Source organism: Colias croceus, chromosome 10, assembly GCF_905220415.1.
Source record: "Colias croceus chromosome 10, ilColCroc2.1".
Lineage (NCBI taxonomy): Eukaryota > Metazoa > Arthropoda > Insecta > Lepidoptera > Pieridae > Colias > Colias croceus.
In genome coordinates, this window is record NC_059546.1 from 10,670,001 (window position 1) to 10,687,161 (window position 17,161).

A 17,161-nucleotide genomic window follows, 5' to 3' on the forward strand; every position below is an offset into this window, starting at 1 on the left:
GAACGTGCAGGAGAGCTCCTCCAGCTCAATGTTGGTGATGCCGGGCACCTTGCGCGCCTGCTGGATGTTGGCGCCGTGCGTGCCGATGGCCAGACCCATCAGATCCTCGCGCACGCTGAACTCGTCCGTGTACCTATACATACACAAGAACTATAATATAATCTAAAACATTTTAAACACAAAGGCTTATAAGACAGTTTGGATGTATAGTTATTACACTTTCACTCAAAAACAACTGATCAATCCTGTCTATACATAAAGACATCTGTTTGGGGCAAATATTGGGGCATAAAAATAATTCTTTTGATTTCCAAAATTATAATTTAAGTATGTACAAGTAACTAGCCACTTACGTTTAATCTGCATGAAAATACCAATGCCCTCAAACTTTATGAAAACAAACAATTAAACAGATAAAAATAACTCACCCTCCTTGATTGTGAATTTTCGTGGATTCTAGCTGCCTTGCGGCTTCTTCAGTCTTTTTCAATAATAACAACTTTTGTGTTAGGTTTCTGAAAATAACATGAAACAATGTAAGAAAATAATACATGTAAACTAAACGTTACAAAGTATATTTTCTCTGAATCAATGAATAAACAACTGTAGGAAGCGTATACTACCCATCTAGATAACGACTTTGTATCCGTGGCCCTGTAGCTTCCGTTCATAATGTAAGCACCAAGTTTGTTTGGCGGTGAGTCGGCCGCCTTTCACAAACGGGACCTCAAATGTTTACTGTACAAATGACGCCCAGATATGTGCTTATTTAGTACACAACAATATCAATTACAATATTTTACTTCTGTTACAAACTATTGAAAAATGAGAAATGTGTTTTCAAATTTTAGCACTTTTAAGACAAACATAGAAATATTATTTATTTAGGGGAAAAAAGGTATGGAACGTTTTTCTGTATTTCAGGCTTTAATGGAGGCACCTTGAGTAAAATTTTTAGTTTTGTTACTGCTTTGTGTTGTGTAGTGTAGTGAAGTGAAGTGTAGTGAAGTGTAGTATAGTGTGGTGTAGTATCGTGTGTAGTGGAGCATGTGTAGTGTGTTAAAGTGAGTATTGTAGTGTAATGTTATATAATATATTATTGTACTGTGCTGTGTAGTGTAGTGTAATGCATCCCAGGGTTATGTCAAGAGTTCAGTTTCTTGTTAGTGTATTGTAGTATAGTCACACCCTGGACACTCCATACAAAATTATCGTTTTGACAGTCACATTGTAGAGACTGCAAATGTGTGTGTTAACGCTTTATGGTTGGCACATTTGTGACTAACGTAAAAATACATCCGTAAACAGCACAATATCTAACCATTTTCTACGAAAAACGATAATCACAAATCCAAAATAACAAAATTACTTTAAGTCAATTTGATTTTTGTTGTCAATCTTCGTTGCGTATAGTCCTTGCAGAAAAATGCCGACCATTTTTAGGCCGATCGTGCGGGGTGAGGTAAGTGTTTAATTTTGGCGGGAGGCGGAGAGTGTCCGTTCTGTAACGTTTAGCTAATATTATGTATTCTGTGGTATAGTGTGCACGCACCTGAAGTGCATCTCGTGCAGCATCTGCGCGCGCTTCTGCGACGTCTCGCAGCGCGAGATGACGGCGAGCACGGCGCGCTCGGGCACGTACCACACGAGCGCGGCGCCGATCGCCTTCTGGAACTCCTTGTGCGCGTTCTCCACCTTCGCGCTGTGCATGTCGTGCAGGCTGCACAACCAAACACACAGTTATATTGTGTATTCAATGCGACATGAAAAATTGTTACAAACAAAAACGAACTGAAAACAGACACCTATTCTTAAATCACATGCATTAAATTTTAAGAACAACGAACAACTAAAATGATATGATTTTAGTGCTTTATGAATTCATATTATAATAGAAAAAATCGACTAGATATTTTTATACCCGGCGCGGCCTAAGATGATCCCTATGACACTGACAGTTATTCTCAAGAGACAAACTTGTAATGGCGTCACCATTAAATTAGAAACGTATTGGAGGCGTCTAAAAATGGCATTTATTATTTTTTACGTAGCTTTATGCTATTACAATGATATTCCGTTGGCATTATAACAATTCTTAACATTTACGAGAAATTATATCAATCTGACTTTACGTTTACGTCCTTCAAAACTTACATCGTTGGCATTTATCGACTAGTGCGGAAAGTATCGATAAACAAATTTCGATAATGGAAACGAGTTCACATTTTTTCCATGCTTAAGCTATAGTTCATTCACTATTGAATGGAACAGAAGATCGCAGCATAATTAATTAATTAATTTCCGTTCGCGTTAATTTACTTACCTATGATAATATAAGTTATAGAAAAATTAAATGGGGGATTCCATTTTCATGATAAAATAATATACACTGTGTTAAACGGGTTAAAAATTACGAGAAAATGATAAGGTGCATTTAAATGTTTTGGAAAACTTTCGTTTTACTTACCGTTTCGTTTACATAATAGACGTTAAAAATTCATTTTATAATATTTGTAAAAACATGTTTACCGACGTGGCTGAATGCAAACCACGCCTTTGCCTATAAAATAGTAAAGTATCGACACGATCCATCATACGAGCAATCACTAAGACGAACTGTCATAGGGATCATCTTAGGCCGCGCCGGGTATAATGTACTGATTACGGATTAGAGCTTAGTACACCGACGATGGAACACCATGTATAAGAGAGGCTAGTCAAAACAAATTACAGAAGGATATTAATAAAGCTACATACATTATATCTATCTGAGAAGCGGACACAGATTTCAGGGTCAGGTTTCAGATTTCGGTTATATTTTAATATGTTACACCTGTATATATCCTCGGTATGTATACGAAAAATTTTTGCATTTAGAAGCTTAGTTTTCAAAATACAGGTCTTTGAAGATGTCAGAAAGCGCGAGGTATGAGGGACTTTGAATGTAATTATCAGTTCAGGAAAAGTTATTTTTAAAATTAATAAATTGATGACTGAATAATATACCCCATTAATGCCTTAGCCCCCGGAATCACAGACACAATCTATTGTGTCTATTCCCGATCGGGCCGCTCGGAGGTCAATGGGTTAAATAAACTTTTTATCTTCATATTTAGAATTTCGAATTTATATTTATATTTATATTCATCGGAAAAATAAAAAAATATTTTTCTTTGTAATTTTTTACAAACTTTGCGTATTAATAATTTTAATGGATAATGGATTTGTAATTTAAAACATAAATAACCAGAAATCAATAGCTTAAGCCATTAAGACCGGTAAATGTATACTTATTCTTTATTTTTTACTTTTCACATTTCTTAGAGGAATGAATGAGGAATGAAGAACGAAGAATAAACAAATAAAGAAACTCACTAGTCCTTGAGATCCTCAGGCACCGCGATCTCGAATTTGTGGAACGTGTTCTTGTCAATCGGCGTCTTGGTCTGTTTGACGCGCAGGCGGTCCTTTGGCACGATCTCCGAGTAGCAGTTGTCCCACTCCAGGTATTCTATCACTAGGAAGTCCCCCCTCATCATCTGGAAGCAAGGAGAATATATACAATTTACATTTTTTAAACGCTACTTTTCCGCCCGCCGCTTCGCCCACTTTGTTTAAAACCTAATCAATTATTATTAACAAAAACCTCCTCTTGAATTGCTCTATCTATTTAAAAAAACTGCAACAAAATCCGTTGTCTATTTATAAAGATATACAGACATTAGACCAGGCGCGGGAAGCCACTTTGCTTTATTCTATGTAGTGATAATAAAATGAATTACTATTTATACATGACGTGAAAAACATCAACAACGTTAACATTATTGTCCTAGAACTGTATTGTCACATTGAAACCAGTTTTCATTACAGGTATTTTGAATAGGACGCAACAACATTGCAGACACTTGAAATCTGAAAACTTTTAACACTCAGGGGTGTTAAGTTGGGGCAATAATATAATGGAATCTTTCAAACATGTTGAAACGCGACGGGTTTACACGGATCAAAATACAGAAAATCTAATCTAAATCTTTCTCCTTAATAATATGAGTTTTAAATAGCTTTTGATGGAGACTAAAAATAATCTCTCTCCCTATTTTACAAACGCAGATATATAGATTACAGATTGTTTTAAAACGAAAATAGAGGCAGATCTTCGTCGCAGTCTGCGTCGTTCAATTTCTAATTATTTCAACTCAATACAAACATTACCTAGCTAATTACAGTTGCAGCTGAAATTCAACCATGAATAAGAAACCTAAGCAACACATTGTAATACACACTCGTCTCTAATAATCGTGAAGGTAAGCATAGTCATCTTTGCGCATGCTAACTGCGTTTCCGCTTTACACTGCATAGATAGACAGACATACAAGGCTTCTCTATTGACTCTATTGAGCATGAAATCGTCGGCTTAAGCTTTTTAAAATAAAAATTTGGTCACGATTGTTTTCATAAGAAAAAGTTCAGAATTTTTTCGTAAATTGTTAAAAATCCATCGTTATTTAAAATTTTTGAACAAAGGAATTTAACAAAATTTAAATCCATCCGAAATCGAGCAACAATAATTGTACTTCCTACTCTGAAAACACGTAAACTCAAATAAGAGTTGATCTTTCGATCCAATACATTTTAACTAACATAAAGCTGATATCATTTTTAATTCATAGCCCTACAACCTACGTATGAAAACAGTTTTAACCTTCATTTTTTCTAGAACCTAACTACAACCTAAGTAAATGACCAATCGATTGTGTTATAACAAGAAACAACATCAGTACAACCACCCTGCACAGTGCACTATATACCTACATATGTCCAACGAGAGCCAATATCGTTTTGTTGACATTCCTCAGCGACAAGATTAATTGCCAACTCTCTCCTACCCATTGTTTGCACTGCGCCCTTAGGGAGCGAGCCTTTCAAAACAAATTGCTTTCTTTCCTTTCATTTAAAATTTCATGTATAACCCCTTTACGGACGACGTAAAATTAAAAAAAATATATTTAACACTGCTCCCGTTACACTCCCACGTATTACGTAATCCGGAAGTGAATCTTCGCGTCGCGAATTTCGTTCGGTGCAACTCGAGATACCTACCTACATCAAATGTTAACTGTGATTCCGTATAGTAAAATATTTCTATTAGATAGATTGTACAAATGTACAGAATTTCCTCAGATAATATTTATTATTTACTGTACGCAAATAACGATTTGAATTTGAGCAAGTGTCTGTAATTGATTTCATTAGGTATAATGCAATCAAAGACAATCCTAAACTTTATGCAGGACGATCGATAAACGGGGCCAAAATCGTAGTCGAAGTCGAAATCTGGGCCGACGTAGTCACAGCAACCTACATAGACCGCCGCCGCACGCTATTTTGTTAACGTGTCGTTTCCTACTTTTGCAAGTTTCTTTAAAATTGCAAATTTCTAATTTATACCATTTTCGATTTATCGGCACGTACATTTCAAATCAATATGATTTAAGTGAATTTGTTTTATGCATACCGTCTACGTTATAGGTTCAATATAATGTACGCAAGTAAAATAAAATAATTCTCTATACCTATTTATCTCGAATCAAGTTAAAATAGTCTTCGGGGATGACAAAAGAAATAAATAAATAATGGTCGCATCCCGATGCCAGTCGGGGCGAACGGCCGCTGCTTGTAATACGCGATTTCGATCACTGCATGCCGCAACATTCTGCGCCAACCTTGACTCGGAAGTGGGACACGCTGAAATATCTTTAAATACGTGTTTTTCTGTATCGACGCCCGCCGACTGGATTAAAAGACGCTCACATGTATCGACTTACAATGGACTTAATAATCCTGTTTAGTTGCAAAACATGCTTCGCTTTACAATGTCTTTTTTTAGGTGCCGTGCCGATTCATAAATACAGTAATCGCGGTTAACCTTTTAATTGCTCATGAAAATAAATTGTGATAAAAACTTATGGATGTTTTAACTAAATCAAAATTCATCTTTTATTCTAAACATAGCTCTTTACAGTAAATACTATAGTTATATTATTGTTTAAATCCGCCCGTAGCTAACTAAATAGGTCTGATGGATAATGCAACGATTTCAACCACCCTGAGTGGCAATTCGAAATTCAATTGCTTTCAAGTTGCAACTAAAAACATAAAATAGTAATGGCGGCTGTGGCGCAGCGTTCCCAACATAACTACACCTATAGCCCATCTTTTCTCCCTTTAGGTTCTAATGATACAAAATCAATTTGAAATGTATGAAAAAAAACCATGCCTTAGTAAGTAATGTTGCCTCAAAATGGTGTACTTTTAAAGAAATTTAAGAAAATTTCCCTTATCTCTGATCCCTAATGTCGAAATTTAGAGTAATTATTAAATATTTATTAAATTATTTAATATCCAAAAGGACATTGGTAAATTTTATAAGTTACTAGCTGCACAAATTGTCAAACCCGTGAAAATTATAGAGGCGTTATGTTTTTGGATACATTCATAAGATCTCCTCCTCCAAATATCAAACAATAACAGAATTATCTAAATCGATCCAGCTGTTCAAGCGTGATATCGTGACCAAGGGAAATAGGGGTTCATTTTTATAGAGATTTATAAATATACTAACTTTGTCAAAATATTATATGCATTACGTAAAAAATGCAGCCTTAGAAAAAGTCATGTCTAATAAACTAGGTAGGTAATAAATAAAATAAATGGCTAAACTGTACATTATAGGGCGTAGAGTTGAGAGTCGTAATTTTTTTTATGGTTAGCTATTGTCCTATGGAACCTAAATCTGAAATTTCACACCAAGGAAACTTTTAGTTTTTGAGTTACGAATTTTTGAAAATCGTAAAATTACTATAGAAAGTTACTCCATCTTGTTTTTGTTACGCATATTTATTGTTTTGTCAATGTCAACCTGACACACAGTACCTGCTTAGTGTGATTCATTTCAAGTACAACATTTCTAACCATTAAGTAGAGTAATTAATTTTGTTAAACTTTTTACGAAAAAAAAAACGCTCCGAATTCGAAACAATTTAGGTTAGGTTATGTTAGACTTTTTTTTAACAATCGAGCGGAGCGAGCGCAGCGAGCGGAGCGTCTCGAATTGTTTTACGTGAAATGCAAATGAATAGCCAAATTTGACACTTAATTTATTTTGTTTAACTTTTTACGAAAAAAAGAACTCTCCGAACTCGAAACAAGTTAGGTTAGGTTATGTTAGACTTTTTTTAAACAATCGAGCGGAGCGAGCGCAGCGAGCGGAGCGTCTCGAATTGTTTTACGCCAAATTTGACATTGACAAAATAATAAATATGCGTAACAAAAACAAGATGGAGTAACTTTCTAGTTTCTATAGTAATGTTCCGATTTTCAAAAATTCGTAACTCAAAAACTAAAAGTTTCCTTGGTGTGAAATTTCAGATTTGGGTTCCATAGGACAATAGCTAACCACAAAAAAATTGTCGACTCTCAACTCCACGCCCTATAATGTACAGTTTTACCAAATAAATAACACACGACCTACCTACACCTATGAAGTAATACTTAAAAACGAAAATTAATAATTACGTAGATATTAATATATTTTACGATATGAATTATGATATTATAGAAATTATGAATTAGGTTATATAAATATGTTAATAAAATTTGTCTCGAAATTATGTATATTACAGTAGTGCTTTTGGAAAGGAATAAAACAAATATTAATAAAATATACTCAAACTAACTATTTACAAGTGAAATCTTAGCTTTAACACTGTTGAGACAGCTGCTTCTATTTCTAAGAAACAAGGCTTAGACCAATATCGACAGCCTTTTGTTTAAAGCACACTCAAATTGATTTAGATTTTACAGAAATTTATTTACACACTTATTTGCTTTGGGCCAAAAAGATATAGCTAAAAATATTAATTTTATATGTCCTTAATTATAAGTTATTATATATGAACAAATAGTTATTATTAATAACTATTTGAACAACTATCCTACTAATATTATAAATGAGAAAGTTTGTATGGATGTTTGTTACTCTTTCACGTAAAAACTACTGAACCGATTACAATGAAATTTAGCACACATATAGAGGGTAACTTGGATTAACACATAGGATAGTTTTTATCCCGGAAATCCCACGGGAACGGGAACTATGCGGGTTTTCCTTTGCAAACGCGGGCGAAGCCGCGGGCGGAAATCTAGTTTGTTCATATAAATACTACTTTACTAAGTGACTTTGGTTATCCTAGAAAAAATATCTATATATTTGAATTGTATTTCATTCAACCCCTCAGCTAACTTAAAATAAAAGATAAATCCATACGAACTAAATTTTTTGGTAAGCACATGTTTTTAAGTACTGTTTTAATGTATGTATTCTGTCTAATATAGGTTTATTTTTCTTTATATCACATTGACATTTTCACCTTGCATCTAGCATGTGTAATGTACCTATTTGTTATACATACAATCTTTATTTTAAATATTTAAACATCTGTACAAAGTGTCAGCTATTTATTTACTTTAGGGATTAAAATGTACCTACATATTAATAATGATATTAAGTATAAATTTCGTATGTCTTATTACACGTTGTAACATATTTCCTAATAAGAGCAATTTAAAAAAAAATCGAAATTGATACAGAAAATCATGTTTATCTTAATATATATAAATCTCGTGTCACAATGTTTGTCCTCAATGGACTCCTAAACCACTTAACCGATTATAATAAAATTCGCACACCATGTGCAGTTCGATCCAACTTGAGAGATAGGATAGGTTTTATCCCGGAAATCCCTCGGGAACGGGAACTATGCGGGTTTTTCTTTTAAAACGCGGGCGAAGCTGCGGGCGGAAAGCTAGTAATTTATAATACTTAAACAATTGAGAAAAACGTTAATACTCAAATACAAAATCCAATTTGATTTTTTTACTAATTAAAGAACAAAGATCTTTTTTTTAATCTACATAAAGGTCACTGATGTTCCTCCAGAGTTCCCACTCCAGATTCTAAATGGCAACAAATTCCTATCACGCACAAAAAGTAGACACATAAATCGATTGAAAAACCAGAGTTATTGAGTAACATCAACTAAAAAAAATCAGTCAAATTGAGAACCATTGGTTGATAGGACTCAACAAAATTATTGCACTTTCTTTGTTCAGCAGTCATCACTGAGGAGTATGTATTTGATTCAGGTAAGTACAACAGCTAAGTCTCTGATCATCTGTGAATAACTTGACATTGACAGAATATGTCCTCACTGGGATCGGGAATTGTCATATACGAGAAGAAGATTCAGGTAAGTAATTTATTAGATAAACCACCCAAAATACAGATGATGCATTTCCAGAATATTAATTAATTTTGTAAACTTAAGATTTATAAATGAAAATGAAAATAATTTTTTTAATAGAAATAAGATAGAACCTTAAAAACATCAATCCCATAAAATATGAGCAATGTTGTGTTATCTACTAAATTAAGGACATTTTGGAGAGATCCCACTCCAGACTCCCACTACACAAATAGAAATTAATTCACATAACAGAAAAAAAAAACAATATTGAGAAGGTCAGTGACCTCTTTATAAAATTACTTTATATAAAAAGCATTTACTGTAACTTATGCAATGATTTTTCTTTATACATGACAACAAAAGCCCGATTTTTTAATTTTTTTATCCCACCACAAAAGACAAGTCATTATTTCAAGCTTTATTTATTTATTTATTTAGTAAGCTTTAATGTAATTTTAATTTATTATTAACACAAACAAAAATTATACCTATTTTAAATACCAGTGCAATATGCACAATATCTAACAGAACCCTTTTAATGCAGCAACAAAAATAACTGTTTAACTAATTATTTCATTAATTAACAATTGTATAATCATTAACAAAATAAATATGCCTAATTTTTGACTTCCTATAATTCTTGACCTATAATGACACAAAATTTGCAATAACAAAGAAAGAATAACACCTATATGATAATGTAAATAAATAGATTTGATTATTAATAATTGTTAATCAAATAATCATATATTATCCCATAATTATTATGAAAAATAGGTTTTGTAAACTGGTTTACTTTTCATTTCACGATTATTATTTGCATAAACAGATGGTAAGAAAAAAATATTGAATTACTAGAACTAAACCTAATAAGATTAACATGGATCAGATGTGAATGTACACATATAAAAACAATAAATTCAATACATACAATATGTATAATAGAAAAATGTTTCAGTAATTTAATACCTACCTTGATATTTGCAGTCCACCACCCACATGCTTCTTTCTCATTTGATCTCGCGAAAACCTCAACTTCTTGGTTTTCGACAAACTCTGTGTGTTTGCTTGTGTCTTTTGGTGGTAAGAACACTTGCGAAAATGGAAACTTTGATTCCGGCTGCCAGCTACAACAATGAAACTCATGTAAATAATGGCGACTAACTAAATAAATAATAAAAATTTGAGTAAAAAAATTAACTTACTCATTTTCAAAGGCTACGAGAACCTCGTTGTCGAGCACGTCGGTGACAATGGCCTAAAAATATAGAAGAATTTATGAACATTGGGGATCCACTAACATGGAAATGCTCTAGAAATAAACGAGTTTTCTGGGTCAACGGCAAGAAATATGCTTAAATTAAAATATTATATCAACTGCCCCATTACGATTTCGCAATCAATGCTAAAAATATGTAAGGCAAACTGAATAAAACACACTGAAAATTCACGCCATCAGACGGACATGGCGTCCATTCCAGCCGCGATGATCTTCCCGGAAAAATATTTTTGTAAGTATATGACGAAACATAAAAACAAGGGCTTGAGAAAATTCAGTATGATGACCACTAAGAATATTTACATCTTATATGTTAAATTATGGCGTACTTCACGATTTACAAACCTTATAATAAGCACCATTTTCACCGTACACCTCGACCGACAAATCCTCCATTTTGGTTTGAAACTTGAAAGCGTATTTGGCGTTTTCAGGCCGAGAATGAAGCTCGAAAAGAATCTACGGACCAATCATATTTCAGAATTTGGCCAGAGACAATTTTTATATTTTTAATTAGTACTGGCAATTATAAATTGAAAGATGTTATAATGCGTAAAAATCAAGTAAAAACTTGCGTAAAAATAATAAAAATCTTTAATTTAAAAAAAGAAAATTCACAAGTTATAGATAGGGAGGTGAGGTAGCTAAATGACGTAATTCAACGGCGTCGTCGAGACTTATCAAAATCGAAAGAGAAAATAATTTCGAAAAGAAAAGCTTCTATGGTAAAAACCATTTTAGCGGTGGGTTTGGCGTGTACGGATTTTCAAAAATGTAAAAAAAAACAGTTACTTGGGCATTCTCGAGCGCGTCAGATATTCATACTACGTATGCCCCAAGTCCCTCTGATAACAACGGTATACTAATCTGCCGGTTTGCGTGGTGGGGCTAGGCATATAAATTCGTCAAAAATGCACAAAAAAAAAATTTACTCGAGCGCGTCAGATTTTCGGAAGGGGTGTTAAGTAGGCCCCAAGGAAGCTCCCCTTAAAAAAACTGACGATTACGACATGACGATAAGTTATGATGAATTTTTGAAAATGCAGAAAAAAAGAGTCCTTTTGAAATACTCGAGCGCGTCAGATTTTCATAGGGGAGGTTTATCTCGGTATCCTGAAAGCATATTTTCTTAATCTGACAAAAATGTTGGTGGGTTCTCTTAATCTGACCGAAAAAGGTTTTTTTTAATCATCGTTATTTCATATCAATTTTTCTTAACTCCCTCAGTTTTCGAGATATACACAAAAAACCGGGAGTTTGACTTTTTACGATGCTTCAAGTAAAAAAAGTTTTAACTTTGGACAAAAATGAAAAGAGACCTTTTTTTGTAAAATAAAATTACCGTTTTTGTTTATTGAAACTTTTTTTTTGGAAAAAGTAAAGTTCGCGACTTATATGCTGCAACGCGTTTTTCGGAAGATGAAATGGCTCCTCCAGACTTCCGGTCATGCGGAAACCGGCAGATTTTGTATGTTTAGTAAGTTTTAGATTATATTCTTCAAAATAAAAATAAAAACAATCGCGCTCGAGAATGCCGGATTAACGTTTTTTTTTTTACAAGTTCGCGACCCTGTTACTCGGCGGCGTCAAGGACTTATGGTCAGATTAGTTAAATTTAGTCTTAACCCCTTATTGCATGAATTATTAAGGAGATGAAATAAAAATTATTTTTTTGCAAAAAAGTGTTTATTAGACCTTACATTATGAGATCAAATTGAGAAAAAAAATTATTTACTTATATTATAGAAAATATATAACGGCGCCATATATGGACTCGTATGCAGTGTTTGTTGTATTTTTTCTGTCATATATGGCTTCGTATGCAATTAGAAAAAAGTAACTAATTAATAAAATAAAAACATATTCCGGATTAATTTCACACACACGGTTGCTAAGCCCCAAACTAAACTTAAGCTTGTATCCTGAATGCTTAGTCAACTGATATGCTACATATACTTTACATAAATCCTATCCTACTTATATTATAAATTCGAAAGTTTGTGAGGGTGGATGTATGTGTATGTGTTTGTTTGTTACTGTTTCACGCAAATACTACTGAACCGACTTCTATGAAATTTAGCACACATAATATAGAGGGTAACTTGGACTAACACATAGGATAGGTTTTATCCCGAAAATCCCACGGGAACGGGAACTATGCGGGGTTTTCTTTGAAAACGCGGGCGAGGCCGCGGGCGAAATGTTAGTACTTTATATGGATACCTAAATAACACCCAGAATCACAGCCAACTTATACTTCGTGAAATTGCTTAAAACAATTACGTTTGTCATTATAACATAAAAACACGTTATATTTTTCACATAACGTGAAGGAACGAAATTGGAACAATATAGGCATAGCTGACGGGCGTTCTTCTTCCAAATTCGGTAATGACTAATCCCATCAGACCGTACAGAATCAAAGTGAAAATCTAGATGTCCTGCAGGAGTTTTTCGTAGCTTTTTTGCGGTAATTGGCGAGTCAGAAATACTGAGGAGACTCCAGAGATGCCGATGTTTCTAAGTTTTTGAGAGACGACCACGTCTTTTGGTAATAAGAGCTTTCCCTGACTTTCGCATTTGCTCTGAAACGGCTAATTAAAAATCATACAGTGGCATATAGCATGAGTCTGTATTTATTGATGATGATATAATATTTACATGCTTAGCATAGTGAGATAAAAGTGTCTAGGATTGATACTGGAACAATCAGTGAAAGTATCCTTGAATGCTGTGCTTGAATGCATACCCAGCCACATATGACATAATATATTTTGGACGGAATGCATACGAAGCCAAATATGACAGATTTGGAAAAGTACAAAAAAACATGATTAAAGCAAAAAAACAACCTAACCAAATGTTTTACCTTATTTTAGAAAGACTAAAGAATGAAGAAATATTTTTTTTCATGGCTTTACTCACCTTTTTGATATTGAAATCTTAATTTGAAAATCACGGTTTTTTCCGCGCACCCAAACCGTCGCACGCGCTAGACTAAATCTATAATATATCTGATGGATAATATTTACACTGTATAAATTAATTACATTCCAATTCTCGATGAAATGCTGTTTAAGATGTAAGGTAGTTTTTTTAGATATTGTTTATAGTTAGCCTATAAAAAATTCATAAACTTCGTCGTCCATATATGGCTCTGTATGCGGTAAGGGGTTAAAACACTAAAATCAACCCCCAATATCTTAATCTGACGCGCTCGAGCTAAGAGCAATAAACCTATAGAGTTCTTATATTGAGACAGAACAAAATACATATTTTCTAATCTACTTACTCTTAGTCAATAACAGCATAAGCCAGATTGAGATAGCGATAGAGTATCTGCACTGTCTTCAAACGTAGCGCGCCGGCAGTCAGTTTGTTTTCCAACCAGCTGGTGGGCTCCGTGTGTCAAGTGTTTTTAACGAAATATTTAGAAAATATAAAGTGTACAGTGTTTCTTTTTATTTGTCAGTGTGCTAAAATAACTATTGTATGTTTATCAACCGGCTATCACTAGTCGAATGGGAGTTTTGGATAAAAACAATGTGCAAATATCTTTCCATCGGTAAGTGATTTTCAGCAAATTGATAAATATTTATGTTTTAAACCTATTTGAAGGTTTTATCAAGCGCTTTTTTGTAATTTTATGTTGTAACTGTAACATTTACCCACTTTATGGGGTTGTGGAATATAGAATAATGAAATAATTTTTAAAAAATGTCACAATAATATCACGTTTGGCATTTTGTTTACCACCGTAGTGTTGTAACACATCTAGCGTATATTATCGATTTATGACAAAAAATCTATTTCATATTAACGTTGATTTATTTATTTTGTTTCTTATATCAGATTTATATTATGTAGTTGTTGTTGCAAATAATAGATGTAAATTTTTTACCGCAGGAAAATAAAACGGCCACGTGGTTGTTTTATTTGCTTTATGTGTTTTAGTTTTCGTTTGTTGTTTATTAATTTCTCTTTCAGATTATTAATGAATTCATTTTGTTTTAGATTTCCAGAGCTAAATAAAAAAATGGGTATAAAACATGAGACATGAGTTGATTGGACGCCGCCACAATTTGCTATATTGTGTTCACTGCATTTCGAGCCTGCGTGTTATCAAGATGGATACTCTAGAAGAATTGTGCAATCTTACGCTTACGTTTTTTTTGTTCCTGTAGTTAGATAATAAATACATTTGATTAAAGAGAGTGAATTTTTATTTTGAAATTTTTTACACATAAGTTACTTTAAATGTGTAACTATGTGAAAATTAAACGGTTGATTAAATGACAGTTCTCATAGATGAGAAACTACTATTGAAATACATACTTAATATACATGCGTTTTCAAAGAAAAACCCGCATAGTTCCCATTTCTGTTGGATTTACGGGATCAAAAGTAATTTTTCCAAATTTCATTGTAATCGGTTTAGTAGTATTCGCGTGAAAGAGTAACAAACATTCATCCTCACAAACTTTCGCTTTATTAGTAGGATGTTAGGAAAATGTTTTCATTAAGACTGTCCTTTTATTAACTTGTTAAAATGCTGCATGATTCCTTCATGCTGACTGTGCCTTTCTCCTCACTCCTTTAACTTTATCATCATTTCCTTCTTTATTTTAAAATTTCTTTTATAATATACTAGCTTTCCGCCCGCGTTTTTAAAGAAAATCCTGCACAGTTCCCGTTCACGTGGGATTTCCGGGATAAAACATAACCTATGTGTGTATGTACAAAATTTCATTGTAAATTATAATCGGTTCCGCAGTGAAAGAATAACATCCATTCTCGCATAATTTCGCATTTATTATATACAAATAATGTATTCAACTGAAATTAATTATAAGTTTTGTTTTTTTTATTTATTATTTCACGAATCCGTAAATGCAAAATACATTCACGATTTTATCGATTGAAGCACATCCCATCACTATCACCTTCTATCTATCTAAATACGTACCTATAGTAAAAATGGTGCCATGACTATGTTGAAACGTAGCTTGTTGTCTATAGCTGTCTCATTCTTTCATACGACGTTTTCTTTAGATAGAGAGAAACAAATATATGTAAATTGTATACGCTCGATACAAGTACTCTATAGGTTTATTGCTCTTAGCGCTCGAGTATTTCAGACTATCGATTTTTTTTTACTAATCTGATCGTCTATCCTAGGCGCGCGTCACTACATATAGAGCTAAATAGTTAACAAGGTTGTTCTATTAGGTCTAAGGTATCTCTCATATCTTAAACTGCCACGCTCGAGTATTACAGAAAATTCCCCTCTTCGCCTCCCTATCTATTACTGTTGTAACGTTATCAAAACAAACATCTCTGATGATGATAATATTATTATTTTAATCGCAGTCACTGGCGTATAGTTATAGAAGTCAGTGATCGCAGTGCATAATGCTTTTATAGTAAGGAAAATAAAACGATATTCTAGACATTGATAAAAGGGGAGTTCCCGTAATTTATATTAAGTAAGTGATAGGTATAATAATTTGTAAAGGTGTTTGTAAACCGCTGCCTTCGTCGCATCATCAGAATTTACTGGCCTAATACTATCTCCAACGACGACCTTTGGGAATGCTGCACGGAACACGTACCAAAGCAAGCTTTGGACTGGAAAGTGGAAACCTTCTTGGCGTCGGACTGTCATCGTAGAGGCCAAGTCTATAGGAAAATGCTGGAGCGACGGAAAAAAAAAACCGACGATAACCGTGTTTTGGTTTAAATATTTTTGGATCTAGATATTATTAATTATTGTATGAACGATCGTACGAACGAACGTCTTAACGTGGTTCAGCCCACGTTAAGCCGTTCTCGAGCTATGCGCTTGCTAAAATGTGTTGATTAATTTTTATTTTACTAAAGTATTTTATAGAAGATATAAATATGATTTCTCAACAGAACTTCATCATTGACTACCAATAAAATTTTTATTTTTAACCGACTTCAAAAAAAAGGAGGAGGTTATCAATTCGGCCGGTATGTTTTTTTTTATGTATGTACACCGATTACTCCGAGGTTTCTGAACCGATTTACGTGATTCTTTTTTTGTTCGATGCGGAATGGTGTCGAATTGGTCCCATAAAAATTTTATTCGGATAGGCCCAGTAGTTTTTATTTTATGAGCATTTTTGTCTGTATTTGTAAATGTTGCAAGTGCAAGTTTGAAGTCGGTTGTTTTTAACGCAATTATGACTTGTTCAAATTCTAGACTAAGGGCGTATGCAGAAAGAAACCTGGTAACTTATGAGCCTGTCACCGTACCGGCCGTACCGGTACCGGCGCTTGTCAGCGCTGGTAACTCGCGCAGGAAAATATTATATTTTTAAACACGCGCCGATAAGCGCTGAACGGCGCCGACAAGCTTCAACACGCGCTGGTCTCAAATAATGTTTATATATCTGTGGCTGGTCAGCGCTGGGCGCTGCCATATAAAATTTATCTTGGTCTGCTTCAACCTGCTTCCTTTGTGTAGAACGAACCAGCGCTGACAAGCGCCGGTAAGCGTTTATAAGTTTCCAGCACAGGTTTCCAGTGTGGTTTCTAGCTTTCTTTCTTAATA

The 17,161-nt window shown here is 33.8% G+C and overlaps 1 protein-coding gene across 3 annotated transcripts in view; it reads right to left on the reverse strand.

The window, feature by feature from the left end:
- Positions 1-11,074, reverse strand: part of LOC123694731 (fragile X mental retardation syndrome-related protein 1) — a 20,617-nt gene extending 9,543 nt beyond the window's left edge. For all 3 annotated transcript variants that reach the window (XM_045640228.1, XM_045640227.1, XM_045640226.1), the window contains exons 1-7: positions 10,930-11,074; positions 10,511-10,563; positions 10,279-10,432; positions 3,376-3,539; positions 1,553-1,720; positions 429-515; positions 1-133 (exon numbers count right to left, since the gene is read on the reverse strand). The exon at positions 1-133 is cut by the window's left edge and continues 15 nt beyond it. In XM_045640228.1, the coding sequence (XP_045496184.1) occupies positions 1-133; positions 429-515; positions 1,553-1,720; positions 3,376-3,539; positions 10,279-10,432; positions 10,511-10,563; positions 10,930-10,980 (810 nt within the window). In that variant the 5' untranslated portion in view covers positions 10,981-11,074. The remainder of the gene's footprint in view (positions 134-428; positions 516-1,552; positions 1,721-3,375; positions 3,540-10,278; positions 10,433-10,510; positions 10,564-10,929) is intronic.
- Positions 11,075-17,161: the final 6,087 nt, after the last annotated feature.